Here is a 21,293-nt window from a genome sequence, read left to right on the forward strand (position 1 = left end):
ACAATGGCTTATAAAAGGTATCCTACTCCTTAGAATGCAAAAACACCCTAAAGTTTAGCAAGAAAGCAGCAACATTTTCATGATCACCACAGAGCTAACACCATCTCCCAGACGCCAAACACCATGTTTGTCATGCTAATAAACTAACGTAACCCTCAAACACCTTTACCATGACTAGATTCCTTTACAAGTGGGCAGACTTGGAGCTTAGAGAAATGGGCCTAACTCATTAGTGTTTCTCAGGCCTTCTGAGGTAAGGCCTAACTAACTCCAGTGATGGCCAGAGGTGACTGCTTAACACCAAAGCTTCTGAGGGTAGAGATGTCCAGTTTCCTGGCTGCTGATAGGTCAGTCCTTGAAACAAATCCTGCTATTTCAGTTATCTGGACTTGATGCTTTAAAAGTTAACAGGTAAGAAATTTCTACTGAGGCGATAGTATCTTTCACATGTAACTCTAACGCCAAAATACCACTATTTAAAATGTTTTGTTTTGAGTGAGGGTCTTGATACATAGCCCAGGTTGGACGTGAACTTAAGATCCTTCTGCCTCCCTCTCCCAAATGCTCAGGTTACATACAGTTCAGTTTGTATTTCTATATAAGCCTGTGGGATGTTTATTTTTTTTAAATTAGGTATGCCTCAGGAATATGCTTATGTCATCTTGTAATTTTACATCCTGTCACTTTTTAAAGTGTCATTTTTCCATGGAGCAAGAAGCAATACTAACTACCCCAGTGTTAGTATTATACAGCTCTAGGAAGAGCGTCTTTGCATCCAGGTAAACAGACCACAGGGGGCGTAGTAGAGGAACACTCCAGGCAGCCACTCATGTGTTGAGGGTGGGACAGCCTCTAGCAAAGAAAAGGCCAGTCACCATCTCCACATTTTGTAGCCAAATGTTCCAGGCCTAGGCCTACAGGGGCTGAGGGCCTGGTGTGGACCTCCATCCTGGGAGAAGGAACTTAGTAGCCCTTTTAGCAGACATGGGCACATGGGAAGAGTAATGCCCTGATGTTTATCATCACCTCACTGAGGTGTGCTATGAGCCCAGCTGTGGACAAAGCAGCCAGCCTTTTCTGTATTGCAGAGCTTCACCTTAAACCCACAGCCTCTAGAGAGCGGACTTGGAGGCTGGAGGGCCGTCTGCCTCTTGCCAATTGAAAACTGAGTAACCTCAGAATTTCTGAAATGTGCCCAAGTCATAGGGATGGACAGAAAACTCAAATTTATTCCAATTTCTTTAGGAAGATCAGACTTTTGTAACTATCCTCTCTAGCAGGCTGCCCATGAGGTAGGTGTGTGTGTGTGTGTGTGTGTGTCCCCTCTTCAACTCTTCTCAAATGATCTATGAAGAGAGATAAGTCAGAAAAATTCACGGTCATGGATACACAATGAACTCTGCAAAAAAAAAAAAAAAAAAAAGTTTACTTGCCAGTTAGGAGAAGCAGCAAACAAAAGCATGACAAGATTCGTTGGGCTAACATCCTCAGGGATAGGGTTTGCTGGAATGGTCCTTGTTAAAAACCCATACACAAGCTGGATGTGACAGCCGAGTGCCTGTAATGCCAGCAACCTGGAAGCTGAGGCAGGAGGGTTCCCATGTGTCCATGGAAGAAAAAGAAACATAAAAACAAAAGAAGCTGCACCCCAACAGTCTTCAAAAATATAAAGACCAAAAGATAAAGGACGTCTCTACTTTGTATCCAAAGACTAGAAAAGATGTGCTGGAGCCAGACTGCTCCCCCCACTCCCCCCAACTGTTTTGTGTTTGCAAGAAGGTAGATGTTTCTGAGAACTTCTCCAGGAAGGAAGAGCTCCTAGAAAGACACACCAGGAGTCTCTGGCAGAGCAGCTTTCAAACAGGCTATTTAAAACACTTGGGTAACACTTGACAAATGTGTTAAGAAAGGCACTGGAGGCAATGTGTCAGAGGAGAAGAAAGCTGACCAAAAAAAAAAAAAAAAAAAAAAAAAAACCACAAAACAAAACAAAAAACCAACAACCCTCTGCCTTTAAGGATTCTGGGAGGTGAAACACCAAGGATCTAGGCTTCAGATTTCACAAGTGAATCTAAAGGACCAAGAGCTGCGCAGAATTAGAAGCCTAAGATGAAAACACACACAGAGGTGACATTACATTCCAGCCTCCCCATTCTGCACAGAGTGGTGGGATGGCACTCTGTCCCAAAGTGAACCTGCTAGTGTGCAGCAAAGCTAAAAGATGGACGCCTGGTCTAGCAGATTCTGTGAGTGTCTACATCTCCCTGGCCACTCTTGGCGCAGCTGATCCTCCCTGATAAATGAGTGCCCAAAGATTGTCACGTGGAGAATAACCCCATGGAGGCTGCAGGGCAGGGCGTGTCATTCATTCTCTCTCTCTCTCTCTCTCTCTCTCTCTCTCTCTCTCTCTCTCTCTCTCTCTCTCTCTCTCTCTCTCTCTCTCTCTCTCTCTCTGCCTTACCCCATCCTCAGTCACAGCATACAGTGCCCCCTAAGGTTGGAGGAACAGAAAAAAACAAAACAAAACAAAAAAGCTGATAGCTTATCAGCTGTTTGAGAAAAGCCTGTCATTTGATCTGTTTATTTGGAAGCAGCCCCCTCTGAGCTCACAACTTTGCTGGGAGGCTGTGCAGAGTCAGTTCACTTAAGCTCAGTGGCTTCCCACCTCCTGATAAGGGGGCTCAGCGGGTCTCCACTGAAGGGCCCAGGCCCTGCTTCTGCAGTGCTGAGAGGGAACCACCTGGGCTCTTCAGCAGGGCTGTGGGAGATTCCTGCTCCTCCCACTGTAGCAGAAACTAAGAGTGCCCTGTTTAGAATAGGAGTGCTCCCCCTGTTCAGTCTATCCCTGGGGGATGTGTTCTAACTCAACTGCACAGAGGCAGTCCCTTCAGCCTGGGCTAACTGCTGTTGTCTTGGGTCAGGGTCCACCTTTCAACCCTGTGGGGGAACCTAGGTAGTGAGGGTCCACAGACCTTTCCTTCAAGCCTTCCCTCCAGGATCACTGTAAAGCACTCAAGACTTTCCACTCACTTCCAACAAGCTCATTCGTGAGAAATACCCAAAGTGGTAGTTAGCTCTCATCTTCTGATCTGACTGCACAGAACATTCTGTCAGGCTCCAGGAGACAGTAAGTGGAGCATTATTAAACACAGGGCAGCTGATGCTAATCCCTTCCCGGGAGGCTGGAGCCCTCCCAGCCCAAAGCTGAACTCACCAAGGTGGGAGGGCAACCTCTCTGGCTCTAACCAAACACAAGCTCGAGGACAATGTCTTCCCGTGTTAACAGAGTTCTTGCTGCTCTAAGCAAACTCCTCAGATATATGTCCTAACCACACGCGCATGGGCGCTTGGTTGAAAGCACAGTTTTAAGGAGAAAAGCAAAAAGTAGTACAGTTACTCAAACAACTCAAACCCAGAGAAAAACGAGCAAGGAGGAGTGGTTTGCAATGCCAGATCTCAAGCCTGGGTCTTACTGTTGAGAACTTGCGGCCAGAGGAAAGGGATCTTGGCCAGCCCTCTTCAACAGATGCAAGCGTTAAGTGCCAGGAGTCCCGAGCTTCGGCTCCTCCGGCTCCTCCGGCTCCTCCGGCTCCTCGGCATACCCCAGCACTCACCTGCGATTCCCTGCAGGAGTCCGCAGACGTTGAAAATGCTTTTCCTCATGATGCTTTGCACGCACATGGTGAAGACGGACACCAAGGCCACTACGCAGAGAATGAAGATCCCCACGGCCAGGAAAATAGCGGTAGCCTGCCAGAAGCCGCTGGCTATCTCCCCGAAGCTCTTGGCGTAGGTCCCGCACAGTGTGTCCCGAGAGACTTGCTGCATGGCAGGGGTACGGATGCAGAGGATGCCCAGGTAGTGGGGCTCCGAGTCCATGCCTGCCTGCTCGTCGCCGCTGCGGGTCTTGGCTTTCCCAATCAGCCAGTCGGCGCTCATGAAGGCAACGAGCTCAGCAAAGGCCACCACGATACTCAGGAGGGTCCAGAGCATCGAGCGGCAGGTGACAATGACATGACACATATTGATGTTCACGGTGGGAAAGCGAGGCTGGAGTCCACGGGGTCAATCCAGAAAGACAGCTGTAAGTAGCGAGGAGGTCCGGGAAGGAAGTCTCGGCGAGGGTCGCTCAGTCTGGTCCGAGGCAGCAGAAGCAGTGAGGTCTGGATCCCGGGCTGACGGCATTCAGACGGAGTGCTGAGTCCCAGCGGCCAGCAGCCTCACCTAAGTCCAGAGAGGAGGAGGGTGAGCGGCTGGCCAGGCCACGCCCCGCCCCGCGCCACCCCCACCCGGGACGCCCGCCACCTTCCCGCCCACCTTCCCGCGCTCAGCTCCTAGCCAGATGGCCCCGGGCGCTTTCTGGATGCCATTGTTCCTCATTTTTTTGCGGCAGCACTGAGTGGCGGCCGGTGGGGAACCTTATCAGGCTCCCGCCAGCCCTCTGCTGAGACATTCGCTACCTGGGACACTACCCCAGCAGCCAACCGTTACGGAGAGATGCAGGCACGGCCCGCAGAGAACTTTGTCAATGCCCTGACTGCCTGCCCCCTGGAGAGTTTGTGAGGCAGTGGACACTGCTGTGCTTGCACATACGCCAAGTTGCTCTAAAACACCGACAGTTCTGGCTATTGAACAGGAGAGAGTAAAAAAAAAAATCTTGAACTGCCTGGAAATCAAATTACCAGCAAAGTATTTGGTTCCTAGCTGAGTAAAGGATGAGAGGGGAAATGATCTCGGGAGAAAGAATAAACAAGACATTGCTGTCCAAACGCATTTCCCATGTGCGCCTCACATTATTTTAGAGAAGTTAATTTATGTGAGTTAAAAACTTTTTAAAAAGCCTTAAGGAGGTCACGACTTGAGAGTATTATTCAAAATGGTACACTGAGGACCATTAACTAGGTGTCATTACAGCTGGGTCCACTTGTTGACAACATAAAGTTGTCCTTGAATGCATCTCTTGAATTGTCCCGATTCATCTCCAGTCCCTTGGCCCAAGCCTTCATTCACCCCAGGTCTGGGACTCAACATGCTCATTGTTTCCTAGTTCACAGAGAACTCTTTCTGCTCCTGAGGACACATGACTTCATGACCAGAGGACTCTGCCCCAGTGGCTCACCCCTCCTTCTTAGCCTGAACCCTTCTCCTCCCTCCATCAGGGGTTGGCACTGCGGGTCTGCGGCCTCAGCTCTCTGTCCCCTCTCCAAGGTCATTCAGGATCATGCAGCTCCTATCTGACATCTGGGCATATGGCCCTGCTCTGAATGATTCCATCTCATTAACCGAGGTCATGTCAATGCCATGGGAACTACAAAGAGCCCCTTGAAATGCTAGGCTTGGGTGAGGCAGGCGGGCAACTGTGGAAGAGGGAGGCAAATATGAAAATAGCAAAGTCCAGTATCAAAGCTTAAAATGGCGGTCGGTGTACCACACACCAGCACTCTGTCTGCTGGCTGACACTGCAGTGAGCGGTGACTGTACTCATCACATGAAACATGTATCTCAATTGCATCACAATAGTCACATGGGTTGTGATTGAGACACAGTCTGTATAATACTAATACCACATGTGTGTAGGCTGCCAGGCTGTGTTACACTTGGTTAAGGGGGTAAGCCATGTGTTCAGATTCCCTCAGATCTGGGTTCTAGAGCCAGGCAAGTCCACCACTGCCTGGATAAATAACTTCTCAGTGTATCTCCATCTACAACCTACAGAGACTGTCCCTCACGAGACAGTTGTTAAGAGAGAAACACAAGCCTGCTAAAGCACTGTGTACAGCACTGGTTTCAGCAGGTATAGTCGCATGTGGACCTCATTCTGCACTGTCTACACTCTACTTCCAAATCCAACTGGAGAGAAAAGATTAGCACTAAGCACAAACACAGGTGTCACTACCAAGCACCTCACAGCCAACAACTGCGAAACAGAAAAGCCTTCTGAGAAACAATCATTTCACAGGCATTGTTTATAATGTAATGGATCTGCTGGAAGAACCTGGGACGGAGGCAGGAGGGCTCCCTGGAGGCGGCAGCAGCCCTTTCTGATACAAGTAGAGAGACCTCTGGAGAGCCCTCCCCCAGCTGATTAAAAAACCAACTTGCTGTCCCTTCCAGCCCATGCCCTCCCTTGTCTCTCTTCTATTTAAAGTGGCTTTTCAGACTATATCTATTTGTCCCCTTGCTGATCTGCAGGGCTCTGTCATGCTCTTTCCCAGTGGCAATGCAGAGTGTCAGCTCTGCTCTCAGTGAGGAGTGTGATGAGGTTGTGGTCTCTGAAGAGAAAGAAAGGCTGTGAGAAACTTCAGGCCTTGGGGTTGGTAAATGCTCCACACCAAAAGCAAGGCAAGGTTATTTAGGGATCCGCATGCTTGATCTTACAAAATACGGCACTTTTCCCGTCTGGACCCAAAGAACACTTCCCTCCCCACAAACAAAGCCCTGTGTTCATAACAGAATGGTGAAACTGCCATAGTTTTGAACCGGGAGATAAGGCGCATGGTTTCCCAGCAAGTTCCTGCTACATCAGGGGACTGTCATGTTATTCTAGGCTGACTAACTAACAAGGCAGCTTCCCCAGATGGGAGCAAAGTCAGGGTAGCTGGACAAGGGAAAATCCTGGGGACGCAGCAGGGGGCTTGACTAGGCTGTGTTCTGAGAAGTGTCCCCATTTGGCTAAAGGCACTGAAAGGCAGGCACCTGCTGAGACAGCCTCCCAGTGTCAAAGGGGAAAGAGATCTTCATTATAGATCTGTTAACCACAGGGGCCCCGGGCTCAGCACTCCTCAGCAGGGACTCTCTCCTCTGTTAACTGCCATTTCAGCCCCCACACCCCCTCATAAACCACCTGGAAAAAAAAGCCAATAAATTCATCTCCAGTCAGGACACCTGACCTTACTGTCACAGGCACAGTGACTGTGGGTCACCTGGAGAGCCTGTTACAGAAAATGCTACAAAATTGTCATGAAGGCCCACATGAAAAGTTGCTGGGGAGAGGAAGGGAGACATAAAAAGAGAATGACACCAGATCACGGCCCCATCATCCAGACAGGGAGCAAGGAGGAGGTCACCCTTCACAATACCCTTCACAAGCTCTAACTGTGCAAGAGAGCTGTGCAGAGCTGGGGGTGTGTGTGCCTTAGAACAGAAGGCCTCCATCGTCTCCAAGTTCCTATTGTCAGAAGGGCACGAAGTGTACACAAAACCAGAATCAGGTGGGGCCTGCTGGCTGGATTTCTTAGATTACTGGAACTGATACCAGGAACAAAGTTCATCTCTACTCTGAAGGTAGAGCTGGAGGTGTCAATCAACACTGCCTCCCACCCTACCCTCCCAGCTTGGCAAAGAGGCTGACGAAAATGAGGCGAGGTCAGGGTCCTTACTCACCTTGCACCTTATTATTATATTACAATAATGTCAGACACGGATGTAAATAGTCAAGAATAGGCAAGGAACAGCTAGCTGTAAACCCAACACCAGATTCAACATTTTTTTTGCTAACATTCTCCCTTATTTTTTTCCTATCCTATGTATGTAAAGCATGCATACACTTATTTTTGAGCCATCTGCAAATGATGTGTCTAATAATTTATCCTTAAATGCTTTAGCACAGACCTCCTAAAATAAGGGCATTTCCTCGCATAGCTACAAGACAATCAATCCACTCAAGAAAACAGCCTACTCATATCCAACGCCTCGTCCATGCTTTGCCAAGCCTGCTCCATTTTTAGTTTGTTTTCCCTTCTTAAAGTTGTGACGCGATTGAGGCTCATGAATTGCATTTGGTTATTTTCTAGATAAGGTCTGTCTGTCTTTCCTCCCTAACTACCCACCCACTCCCATGTTCCCTGAAGCCGCTAGGACAGTCATCTTACTGAGTACCCAACCACCTGGGGTTTCTGACTCTTTCTTCTTGTCACTTACGTTTGTTTTCCATTGTCTGTGTCACAAAGATGGATGCTCACTGCAAGTTCAGTGTGAGCATTTCCCATGAGCATCTTTTGGAGGTGATGCGTTTAATCCCCGTTGCTTATCTGGGAGGGCATTACTCAGACCTCAGGACCAGCACAACTTTATGCATATCCATTTCACATAAACTCAGACACACACAAGCACACTGTGCCCAGGGTTCTCTCTAGCTGATATGGAACTCCAATCCATAAAAAGATGTGGGAGACGGCTCCCCGGGTTTGAGAGAGCCCTCACTTGGCGAGTCCTGTGCCTGAGGTTGGGAAGTTCTAGTCTAAGAGATGCCACTTTGAAGCTAGGAGGGAGGTGTCTTCTCAGCAATGAGTTCTGACTCTCCTTGTAACACAATCGTGTTTTGTTGATAACCTATACAAATTTAAAAAGATCAGCAGACTGAAGAAGGGAGATAAACTCCAAGTGGGGAATTTACTTGAATGGAGAAGACACGTGCTATACAGAGAAAGGCTTTCCTGCAACCAGGAAGGTCACAGTTTAACAGCAGCCTGGAGACCCCAGGCCATCCAGAGAATCTACCTGAAAAGGACAAACTTGGTGTCCTCTGACATTGCTCTCTGGCCCTCAGCAAGCAATACCACACCGGGAGAAGGGCATACATACCACATGACAGGGTGGTGCAGTGCTTTTCAAAGCTTCATACACAGACCTCAGACCAGCTCAGTTCTGCCAATCAAAAGCTGTGGTCTCAGACAGGCTGTTTGTATTTAGCCTCTGCATGTCTGGCTTCCTCATCCCCCAGAATAGAACAGTGCCCTGCTCCCCACGGCTGCAGGGAGGAATAAGATGTGGGCATCTGGACAATGACCAGCACGTCATCCAAGCCACAGAGCCAGCTATTACTCACTGCTACCATGGGATTAGCATAACGCTTGGGGCACAGGGAGTACTCACAAATAGCAGCTTGGGTGGGTAGCGATCCCTTTGTTCCACATCCTACTGAGGCTACAGGATTCCCCAGGATCCAGTTCTGTGATATGACCAGAGGATGATGAAAAGAAAAAACTCTAGAAAGTGTCAAAGGAAGGCGAGGACTGACAGATCACTGGGGCAAAAGGAAGTGGCCCCAGGTCAGAGCTCTGGTAAAATGGATGGCCCAGTCTTAGCTGAGGAACCTGCTTAGCCCAAACTCTGTAAGGATGCTCCCGGCTCCAGCTTTGGTCTTTGGACTGAAGATGGAAGGGTCCTATGACCTTTCGAGAGCTTTATAGAAAAGAAATACCATGTAGGTTTCAAAGCACAAAACTTAGGTCATTTACACTGAAAATACCAAAGCAGGGATGCTTTTCTGCTGGTGAACTCTAAGTATGGAAAAATAAAATATTAAATTAACAATATAAGCTCCAAATATCAGTAAATTTACTACCTTGATCTAGGGGGAGCACATCTAATGTACTTCGGACAAACTATTTGTTTCTTGGCCCATTTCTTCATTATTGCCATCTCCCCTAGACACAGGAACCCCCAAAAGGCTTAGCAAAATGGCCTTTATCCTCCAGGTCTTCTGTAAGCATGAGACAGTTGGATAAAACCAACTGCATGTGATTTTGCTTCTGAAAGTGAAGAAAGCTCTCCTCTACCTTGAAGGACAGTCCCTGGCTCCCTCTCCTAGTAGGGGACAAGAGCCTGTGCTCCTGCAGGGAGGTACTGGGGGGACCTGCATCTCTAACCAGCTCCCACATTCTGTCTTAGTTTATGAAGACAAAGGGGTGTGACCCAGTGTGATCAGGACACAGCCACCTGTTCTCTGTCCAACTCAGGATAGCTCCCAAGTTAATGGGAACAAGGGATTCCATCCGCAGAGCAGCTGTTCTCCAGCAAATCCTGGGACAGCGAGGGAGTTCCCTGATCCCTGGGGACCTTTCCCCACAAGCACAAGCACAGCCTTCAGCTCTAAGGCCAATGGCTGCTGTTGTCTGTAGATCTTAAAAGATACGACCAGAGGTGGCTTCTCAAGTTCTTGCTCTGATGGCCCCATAAAACATACAAGTTACAGAAAAACGGGTGTCCTGACTGTTAAAGGGTCAAATGCCCCAGCAAGTGCTGTGTTCTTTGAGCTGAGGGTGCTTAGCACCTACCTCCTTTGGGCCAATGAAGTTTTTCAGCCCCTAGGACAAGCATCTCTTCCTCAATCTCTGATCCTCTGGGAAGAAGCTGGGGTTCTCATCTTGCCTGGAGTGACTGTGCCCCACCCACCTACCGAAAGCAGTGATGTGTGCCAATGTCTAGATGCACTACTGCCTGTCACATCTTTTGTGAGAGAGGTGTATAGGCTACATGTTCTCAAGAACCACAGATGCTATTAGGTGTCTTACAAGGACAATAAAGAGTTGTCCTGTTCAGATGCCAGAGGTCTAGACCTAGAGAAGCCTCGCTTTAATAGCTTCCTACAATTTGACATGTATGGGTGCATTTAAAATAGATTTCTACCATCGCCATACTGCATGCCAGTGGTATCCCCTGTTCTACAACCTGGATAGACACAATGTGTTTTTAGTTGGGTTTCTGAGTTTTTTTAAAAGTCCCTGCTAGTCGGGCAGTGGTGGCACACGCCTTTAATCCCAGCACTTGGGAGGCAGAGGCAGGCGGATTTCTGAGTTCGAGGCCAGCCTGGTCTACAGAGTGAGTTCCAGGACAGCCAGGGCTACACAGAGAAACCCTGTCTCGAAAAAACAAAAACAACAACAACAAAAAAAAGTCCCTGCTAGTCTGTATGTTGTTTGAGAAACGGGTTTGCAAGAGGGTAGAAACCAGGCAGGACTGTCAAGGACCAGGGCTATGCACCCTGCTTCTGCTTTCCTTGGGTCACACACTAGAGTTAGCTTTTGTTTTCAGTAATCACTATTCTGCGAATGGAAAAAAATGGAGCTTCCCCCATGCCAAGCATGGGTCATTCTCCAATAATCCCAGCACTCAGGAGACTGAGACAGAAGATAATGAACCTGAGACCACTCCAGACATGGACAGACAGACAGACAGACAGACACACACACACAGAGAGAGAGAGAGAGAGAGAGAGAGAGAGAGAGAGAGAGAGGTGTTCCTAGATCTATCATGGAAGATCACCTGCATATTTTAAACTTCCTCTTCTCTTTTCTACATCTGCCCATTTAAACTCTTAAGACGGTAGCTCTTCCTCAGGGGTTTGGCTGCTGTGTCTGTCAGAGAGCAGAACTGACTTGAGCAAACCAGCCTTCCTGGCAGATATTTGGGCATGACTGAGCTAGGGGCCTCTGCGCTGCCTCTGTGGGTCCAAAGCTACTTTTGGTTTGTTAATGAAGTGAAAAGTTATTTCCCAGAGTTGCCTTTCGAATGCCCTCATTTTATATCATTTTAAACCATAGGTAGTTTTCTAACATAATGCATTCTGTGTCAGGTCTGGGTCCTAATGAGGGCCCAGGTGTCATTCCAGGATCAATAGGAAAGAAACCGGAAAAAAAAAAAAAAAAAAGGTCACAAGGACAGTGTACTGGCTATTTTTGTGTCAACTTGACACCGCTGGAGTTATCACAGAGAAAGGAGCTTCAGTTGAGGAAATGCCTCCATGAGATTCAACTGTAAGGCATTTTCTCAATTAGTGATCAAGGGGGAAAGGCCCCTTGTGGGTGGGACCATCCCTGGGCTGGTAGTCTTGGGGTCTATAAGAGAGTAGGCTGAGCAAGCCAGGAGAGGCAAGCCAGTAAAGAATATCCCTCCGTGGCCTCTGCTCAGCTCCTGCTTCCTGACCTGCTTGAGTTCCAGTCCTGACTTCCTTTGGTGATGAACAGCAATGTAGAAGAGTAAGCTGAATAAACCCTTTCCTCCCCAACTTGCTTCTTGGTCATCATGTTTGTGCAGGAATAGAAACCCTGACTAAGACAAATTGGTACCAGGAGTGGGGTATTCCTGTGACAACCTGACCATGTTTTGGGGAGGACTGTGGAAGGACTTTGGAACTTTGGGCTTGAAGATCTATTCATTAAGAGCTCTGTCAGATGTTGTGTAGGAGCTTGGAAGATAATGTTGAGAACAGTGCAGAAGATGGAGGTCTGGTTTGTGAAATTTCAGAGGGAAAATTAAAGACTCTTTTCAGGGCCATTGCTGTTTTGATTGTGAAGATTTTGTAGTTCTGGTTAGCTGGGGCTGAAGAATCAGCTGTGATTAACAAGATACCAGAACTACTAAAGCAAAAACTTTGCATTACTGGGACTATTGATGCTGGTTAGCTGGAGCTAAGAAATTAGCGGTGATTAAGAAGAGACCAGCATCGTTGAGGTGACATCTTCTGGGAAGTGTTTTCTGAAAGCACAAAGAGGCTGTGTTCCAGAGATAGGCAAGGTTGTACTCCTTCTGCAGCGGGACTTGGTAATGTGTAAGAGTCACCCAGGTGGTACTGGTTTTGAAGGCATGAAGGGGTCATGCAGAGCAGCTGAGGCTCGGCACTGTGAGAAGCCATGGAAGGCCATTGGTGAAGGTGCAGCCTCAGTTGTAATTGAAGGCCCAGGACTGACGGGGTCATGCAGTGTTTTGAAGATGCCAGTACCATGAGATGACCACCAAGAACAGCAGCAGCAGTGGAGTACAGGCATCTGGAGCCCAGAGGACGACGTGTGTGCTACAAAGGGCATGGCTGGAGAAGTGACCCAAGCCCTTGGAGGAGCCCAGAAGATCGTGAGTTGGATCCCAGACGATGGACGGTTGGAGATTGATTTTTGCTTTGATTGTGACTGTGCCCTGATATTTTCCCTCTTGAAGGAAGAAACTGTTTTAGTGGAGCCCACAGTTAAGAGACTTTTAATTGTAAAAAGACTTTGGATTTTAAAAGAGATGGATAGTTTAAAGAGACTGAAATTTTAAGAATATGTAAAGATTGTGGGACTTTTAAAGTTATTTAGATCTTGGGGATGAATAAGAATGTAAGGGTTGAGGCTTACTAGTGATGTGTTTGTGTGTCAAGTTGACAAGGGGTCAATTGTACTGGCTATTTTTGTGTCAACTTGACACCGCTGGAGTTATCACAGAGAAAGGAGCTTCAGTTGAGGAAATGCCTCCATGAGATTCAACTGTAAGGCATTTTCTCAATTAGTGATCAAGGGGGAAAGGCCCCTTGTGGGTGGGATCATCCCTGGGCTGGTAGTCTTGGGGTCTATAAGAGAGTAGGCTGAGCAAGCCAGGAGAGGCAAGCCAGTAAAGAATATCCCTCCGTGGCCTCTGCTCAGCTCCTGCTTCCTGACCTGCTTGAGTTCCAGTCCTGACTTCCTTTGGTGATGAACAGCAATGTAGAAGAGTAAGCTGAATAAACCCTTTCCTCCCCAACTTGCTTCTTGGTCATCATGTTTGTGCAGGAATAGAAACCCTGACTAAGACAGACAGGGAGAGCGAGAACTCAGGGATCAACTCTGGGGCACAGCAGAGGGGATGCTCCATGCACCCCATTCGAGCTGCTGCAGTCCAGAGCACATGATCCCAAGAGAGCAGACCAGTGGCTCATCTAAGGGACAGCGGGGCAGCTCTGTGCCCAGGGAACCCTGACATCATCTGCACAGCAACTGTAGGCTCTTCTGACCCCTGCTGTGTACAGGCAGAAAGAAATCCCACTTGCTCAGCCACAGTGCCATCAGCCAGGGCCCGCCCAGTCACTTCATAAGCCCCAAACCAGGTAAGCAGAGAGGACTGTGCCATCTGTTGTTGCCAAGACGCTCACACAATTGCCGAGACGCTCACACAACTCCAGCGAACAGCAGAAAATCTAAGGATCAACTAGAACAAGAGCCGTTCCCACAGAAGATGACATTGTTGTCTCATGAAGTCCCAAATCTCCTGGGCACTGCATTTTCCCACCCCACAGAATGACTGCAGGGCTTTGCCCTTCTAACTTGAGGCACCAATCACTCCCAGCTCTAGAGCTTACCAGCTTTCCCTTCCCTTTGCTGTGTCATCAGAGAGCCCTCCACTGCTGTGTCCCTTACAACTCAAGTCAAGGGAACAGCCACTCTCTATGAACTCTTGATGGTCACAAAACCAAACCTTGGCTGTACCCAGTGCTGAGATCTCAGGACCACAGCAAATGCCTTGACAGTCTGCCTGTCCTCCCATTCACCGTTCTTCTGAGAGCTATTATCATCAGTGGATCACAGTTATGGGTACCTCCTGGCCCTGTAGTCAGGGCTATGACTAAGAAGCTGGCTTCTCGAACTCACAGGTAGGGGGCGGTGTGCTGGTCTCAAGGGCAAGAACCCCTCCCCTAGAGCAGCTCCAAAGACATCTCGGGGACCCATCTGGTACCAGGTGTCAGCATGGAACAAAACTGTAGGGCGTCCCAGAGGCTAGTCTCCAACATGAGCAGGCCAAGTCTTTCTAAGTATTGGGGACAACTGGGACAACTAACCGGGGGAGGTAAGAAGCTATCAAGGGAAGCAGCAAAGACAACTTAGATTACACAATGGGGAGACAGCCATAGGGCAGCATTTGAGAGTGACAAGCTGAGCCTGGGTAGGGATTAACTATGGCCACATGCCCCACTTCTCTACCTCCATCATAAAATCCTATCACTCCCTCTGAGAGGACAGCATCTGAGAGGTGTCTTCCATAAGCTGACTTTCATCAGCTTACAAGGTTACTACACTGCCAACAACTTTAGTCTGGCCATTGTCTCCCCTTATACAGTCCTCTGTTTGCTTACGACAGTAATCTGATATAACTTTATCATCTTAACACGACTAATAGAGAAAATGTTAGTTTGGACGCAAGCACAGATCCTTAAAAATTCTTCTCTTCCATCATCACTGCCCGACACAGGACAAAAGCCAGCTGAAGTAGTTAATGTGCGGCACAGCGTTAGGGCCCAGGTCCCTGGTAGCCATGCAAGGGGTCACAGGCATGAAAGAAATAGGCAGAAGTCTCTCTCTAAAGTAGTAAAGAAGGCCAGTGGTTGAGGTACTCACCAGCCAGCACTTGGGAGACAGAGGCAGGTGGATCAAGGCCAGCCTGGTCTACAGAGCAAGTTCTAGAACAGCCAGGGCTACACAAAGAAACTCTGTCTTGAAAAACCAAAAGCAGAGTAAGGGGAAGGGAGAGTGGTAAAGAGGACAAACCCACAGCCATGACCCACAACTTCCAGTGGAAAGACCAGTTCACCCCAGCAGTTTCCTGGAAGGCAGAGGCAGCAGCAGCCTTCAACACAGCAGAGTCCTCAACCTGGACCCCAGTAAAGTGAACATGCCAAATGTACGCCAGTGCCACCAGCCTCACTGACTGAGGTCACTTACAAACCTGTGGGGGAGCACGTTTCTAATCATCAGCAAATAGGACCGGATGATGTAAGACACCTATATCCTTAAGGCCCCAGAGCTTAACAGATTTACTTAGGGACAATGCTAGCGGGCATTTACTTTTTCTTTAAAAAAAAAAAAAAAAAAAAACCAACCAACTTTTGATTCTCTGTCTGAGGTCACTTCTGTTTCTCACCAGAAGGACAGAGCAGTAGTATGACAAAGCCACAGGCTAACGTCTAGTCTCAGCTCAGTTCCTGCTTCTGAGCATATAGCTGAAATGTTGTCTCTCCTTTACTTCTCATTAATATGGGCACCAGCTTTTTATCTCCAACAACACAAACTCCAGCCTCAGATCTGAGAGTCCTGCCTCGTAAGTCTCCACTGCCAAGGTCCAGCAAGCTCTGCGAAGTTTTGAAAAGAGCCCGCATCTTATGTGCTGAACACACGTGCAATAAAGAACACCACACATAGGGAGGTGTTTACATCTAAGGCCCAGTGCTCTTAGTTATGTACTGAAAGTCTCCTCTCTGCTAGTTCATTTCTGTCAGAGATTTAACACCAATTAAAAAAAAATTCAGTGATCAGGTATAATGATATGGATGGAGATGCCATATTGGAATCTACGAGACATGCTCATTAAAATATATAGAAATATTCTAGGATGACAACTACATATATACAAATATTTGTGATGTACAGATGTATAAATATCATCCACACCTAGCTTATTAAACATGATATGTTTCAGTAGTGATCCAACCTATCTAGCACTGAGAGCTACTAATCAAGTCACCAACAAAGAAAGTTTAAATTTTCTTTATCAACTAAAACAGAATCCCAGGATGGCTAGGATTCAATGAATCTTTTAAGAACAGATGATCTTTAAGAACCCTGAAAGGAGACCCTCTTTTTGAGAGAACACTACATTACATTGGAAACATGGCTCAGAAGTCTCAGGTACTTGCTGACCCAGAGCAATCCTTAAGCTCACACATTATCCTTGGCCTCTAACACTGGCTGGCCTAAGGGGCAGCCTAGGTGAAGTCACTGGAGGCTTGGAGTTCAAGAGTATTGTGGGACAGTCAGCCCTCCCAGGCCCTCTTTGGAAACCTGCAATCCATGCACTTGTTCAGATGGCTCAGTATCCTCTTTGTGGGAATAGGGGCTTCTTATCACAGCCCCTAAGAACAATGAAGCATAGCAGGGGAAAGGTTTGCTGGGGAAGACGTGGGCAAAAGGGCCTTAGGCACAGTTCTCTAGGAGAGACACCTCCTGGTCCTGTCTCTTGGACACTGAACACTGGAAGGTCTGCAGAACAGGTAGGCAAAGAGGAAGTTAATCCCTTTGAAGTCACAGAGGTGGTACTGTGGACTCACGGGGTTCTAGCGGCCTCAACCATCCGCTTTCTAGCACAATCCAGGGCAGAATCGAGAGTACCCCAAGAAGTCATCTGCTTCCTATTCTGGTTAAAGTGCCTGCGTGTGTATGTGTGTGTGTATTCGTGCGTGTATGTGTGTGTTTTCTCATGCATGTGTGATCTTTTCACCAGCCAGGATCACCTGGGAAGAACAGATCAATGGAGAAAATGCCTCATCTGTTTAGGCAGGAGGTAAGTCAGTGGGGGTATTTTCTTGGCTGATGATTGATGGGGGGGAACCCAGCCAACTGTGGGCAGTACCACTGCTGGCCAGGTGGTCCTAAATTAAGTATTAAAAGGCAGTCTGAGCCGGGCAGTAGTGGCACACAGCTTTAATCCCAGCACTTGGGAGGCAGAGGCAGGAGGATTTCTGAGTCCGAGGCCAGCCTGGTCTACAGAGTGAGTTCCAGGACAGCCAGGGCTACCCTGTCTCGAAAAAACCAAACCAAACCAACCAATCAACCAACCAACCAACCAACCAAACAAACAAACAAGGCCGTCTGAGCAAGCCTTGGGGTTGAGCAAGCCTTCGCCTCTGCTTCAGTTCCTGTTCCTACTTCCCTCCATGATGGAGGGTGACCTAAGCATTGTGAGCTAAAGGAAACCTTTTCCCACCCAAGTGGCTTTTGGTCATGGTGTTTATCACAGCAATAGAAACCAAACCAAGACACTACACAGAGAGAAAGCTATAAGGAAAGGGAGCGCGGCGACAAGTTACACCCCATAAGAATCATTTCCTCATCCCCAAGGAAATAAGGATGAAGGGAGTAACCAGCTCACGTGGCCTGCAAACCCTGGGCAGGCCGAGCCTGGGATAACTGTCAGCAGTGCTCCACAGGAGGCATCAGCAAAGAAATGGGACTGTGTTCTAGTTACATGATGAGAAGGAACACAGGCTGGATGCTGTGCCCACCCATCACTGCAGCATCAGGACCAGACTCAGTCAGGAGTCAGACTGGACTCTCTAAGTGGTGTCCTTGGCCATGGTCATGCCCCTTTCCCTACTTCCGTGTTATAAAGTGTGGCAATGCTAGAACCTTTTAAACAGGGATGTTGTGAGGACTAACTATGGAACGAGTAACAAGCTTAGGACAGAACCCAGAACCCAGAGGCAAGTCCTCCTTATGGGAATCCTACCTTCTAGAATAAGAACCAGAAGCCTTGCCTCCACCTAGTATCTTGAAGTCTACTTCTGAATCGTGCCTAGGCATCCTTCTGTGGTGGGGCCGTTGGTCTGACGGTGCCTAACTTCATATTAAAAAACTAATTTCCCGGGTAAACAGAGTCATAGGACTCAAAGGGAATAGCATGGCGTCTAGCCCACACCCTATTAACTAGCTTGGTGTTTCCCAGCAATAAGCTTTACCTCAATAAGAATTATTTCCTCATCCCCAAGGAAATGAGGATGAAGGAAGTAACCAGCTCACATGACTTACAAATACTGGGCAGACCGAGACAGGGATAACTGTCAGCAGTGCTCCACAGGAGGAGTTAGCATTACATATTGGCCAACATTTATCTTCCAATGACTTATCTCCATGAGTCAAAAACCATCTTCTCTTATGAGCAATTGACGGAAGTTTGCCTTATGGCAAAATAGTTGGAGGAGAGGAATAGGCAGGACTACAGGGAGACGAGAGTCCAGTCCTAGGCTCCTAACTAACTGGCATGTGACCTTGTACTACTCCCTCAAGGAAGGGGATGATTTGACGGGACCCCACCCCCTACTTTCAACTTATGTCAAACTCATGACTACCTCTGACCACTTTTTCCAAGGGACACAGGCTCTCCTGGAGCAAAGGGCTCATAAAGGCAGGTTATGAGACATGCTAAGGTTGAAAAGAGCAGTACAGGTCACACCCAGACAGACAGGAGCCGAGCTGATAAAGTGCAGGGTGCTACACAGAAACTGCCCAAGAGCCGTGGCCTAATTCTAACTTTCACTCTTTCGAATAACAGTAGAACAGCCCATAGCCCAACCTCTGGGCTAATAGCTAAAGACAAGGTCCCTTTTGCACTAAGCATCAAAGACAAATTTGGCAGTTTCTCAGATCTGAAAAGCCTTGGTCCTAAAGGAGACCCTTCCTTCTTGATGTATCTTTGCTTACTAGTCCAGAAAACGAAATGCATGGAATTATGAAGAAGCTAAACAGTGCAGGGCAGGCAGGGCGGCATACAAAGGTCCCACCTTTTTTCCTTAAGTGTATTTTATCTCATCTTATGTCATAAAAGATACAGACTGATAAGTAAATACATATTAATAAGAGTCTCCATAAGAGAAATCAACAGCTAAGTGGGACTTCTCTTAGGCCCTGTAGTTCCCAGCAAGAGTCAAAGGTCATCTCTTTCTTATGTCACAGCAGTAACCATATGAAACTGTTAATGCTTACTGTTTGTTTCCGTTCCTTGGTGAATTATTAATATCAAGCAGCGTGATTCTCTCATAGGTTATGAATACTGAGGAAGGCTCATTTACATCCATCCAGTAGCAGACACTTTTAATTCTTTCTTACTGGTCATCTAATGGGACATCTTACTTTGTTATAACCAGGCAAATGACTCAAATGACTCTTACAGCCCGGCTGCCTGGTGATGGGAATATGGGTAGACTTGAAATTTTTGTTTTTAAACTTTTGGTCAAAGGCAGTATTTTACAAGCTTTGATAACATGGATCCTGTTAACATGTTGATCATGAATAGCAAAGGCCAAGAGATAAGAGGCTCTGGCAGGATCAGTTATTATGATCAGCTACATACACCGGCGGGGGCAGGGGACACATGCTTGGGCTGGGGAAATGAAGCTCTGTTCCCATCCCGTTGACTTTCACATCCCCGATCTTCCTGATCTTTGGTGTGGGTGGCACTTATAATGCCAAGAGCTGAGCCCTATTAGGGTTTATGACATCATGGGGTGGGGACGTGGAAATGGAGGCCTCTGGGGCTGCTAAGTATAGGGAGATGTAACTGATTCCACTTCTGCCTGAAGAATTGAGGTGCTAAGACTCCTTCAGGCAGGGCAGGCAGTGGGTGTCTGAGGCAAGGGACGAGACCACATTTACAGTGCAGAAGAACTCACCACGTCCCTTGTACTTGATCGTTTCCTCTCCTCATTACGTCCTGCCCTTCCTGAGAATCACACGCAATAAGCATCTCCTAGAACAAACTCATTTTAAAGGGAGACTCTTGGTGCAGTTCTCCCAAAGGGAGACTTCACAGTGCAGAGCCTTTGCTGATCTTTGTACTGTGATAGCCACAGCTTACTGAGCCACACCCTGAGGTTCTACAGAGGTGAAGCCTGGCAGGAGCCTAGACAACCTGAAATCCCGTGCATACTGGGATTGTTCAAAGTACGAAGAAGTGAGTGTGGGCAATGGGGCAAAGGGCAAGTGGGAGACAGACCTATTCTCCTTCTGCCCTGGAGGAAGCTGGCAGCCATCATGAGAGCCGCAATCAAGAATGTACCCAGGGTCTGAGCAGGCCATGGGGAACTCTGGGTGGTATGGAGAGAATCCCACGGAAAGCATGGGGAGGTTTAGCTAGGAACATGCTTGACTGGAAGTCAAGAGATGGCCAATTACAGAAAGGAAGTTACAGTTGGAGAAAGGGAGGGCGTTTTCCAACTCCTATTAAGCAACCCCGGAAGGCTGTGCAAACCCTTCCAAGGGGAAGCATAAGGGAAGTGTGGTGTATTCTGAAAGGAGGAGGCAGACTGGAATGAGGCAGGTGTGCTGCCATGGGTAGCAGAGACCAGAGGCCATCCCAACATCTGTGTCCTATAAAACAAAGCACTTTACCCTAAGAAGTGGTCAGTGGTGATGAGCAAGAATAGAAGCCAGCCTCACAGGGGCCTGGGACAGGCTTCAAAATGTCTTGTGCAGCATTTTAGCTTGACCCTCAATCTTTCACCTCCAAGTATTTAGCTAAAAAAGTCCCAAGGAGTGCTTTATCTGAGGTGCCATTCCAGTAAACAGGCATCGCAAGGTCAAAATGAGGAAGAATGTGAACGGACACAATGGTGCAGATACTGCTGGGGCTCAGAGGGCTGCGGGGAAGGAAGCCAGCAGCAGGACAATGCACAGGAGTTCAGACAAACAGGAAGACCTTCAACTTCTCCAACTGGGAAAGTTCAGTTTTGCCTGATGAGCAGAGGGGCCGAGCACATGACTGGAGCTCACAAACAGCAGGTTGTGATTAAAGCTGCTGAGAAATACTCACACACAACCTACATCCAGCCTCCTCTGCAGAAACCCATAAGCCCAGCTCCCCAGGGGCCAGGCCCTGCTCCTCATTATGCTCCTAAGCCTGGAGGCCTCACCCAGACTGTTCCTGGGGGCTGGGGAGAGCACACAGTCTGTAGAGCCCTAACAGTGACATCCACTCACAGGACGCAAACAAAGCCAAGACATCAAATTTCACAATTCTAAAATTTCCTGCTGACATCTAACAAGGACTTATGCATATGCAGCCTCTCTGTGGAAACTAAGAAATCACAGCTGGTGTAATTACCCAAATGGCATGCCCTTCCCAATACCTCTAACACAGCCAGAGGCAGCAGGACGGTTTGGACTTTTCAAAAACTAAGGGTTGCATCAAAGGTTTTCTAATTTCATACTTACATGTCTTTCCCCTGATAAGTAAATTTT

At 47.9% G+C, this 21,293-nt stretch overlaps 1 protein-coding gene across 2 annotated transcripts in view; it reads right to left on the reverse strand.

Moving 5' to 3' along the window:
- Positions 1 to 21,293, reverse strand: part of Lhfpl2 (LHFPL tetraspan subfamily member 2) — a 139,090-nt gene that overhangs the window by 17,428 nt on the left and 100,369 nt on the right. Inside the window, exons 1-2 of one of the 2 annotated variants that reach the window (XM_029468594.2) lie at positions 4,318 to 4,407; positions 3,615 to 4,224 (exon numbers count right to left, since the gene is read on the reverse strand). In XM_029468594.2, the coding sequence (XP_029324454.1) occupies positions 3,615 to 4,023 (409 nt within the window). In that variant the 5' untranslated portion in view covers positions 4,024 to 4,224; positions 4,318 to 4,407. Of the gene's footprint in view, positions 1 to 3,614; positions 4,225 to 4,317; positions 4,408 to 21,293 lie in introns of those variants that run through there. The other variant, XM_021180344.3, reaches the window with a different exon arrangement.

Source organism: Mus caroli, unplaced genomic scaffold (assembly GCF_978045245.1).
Source record: "Mus caroli unplaced genomic scaffold, Mus_caroli_1 scaffold_15, whole genome shotgun sequence".
NCBI lineage: Eukaryota > Metazoa > Chordata > Mammalia > Rodentia > Muridae > Mus > Mus caroli.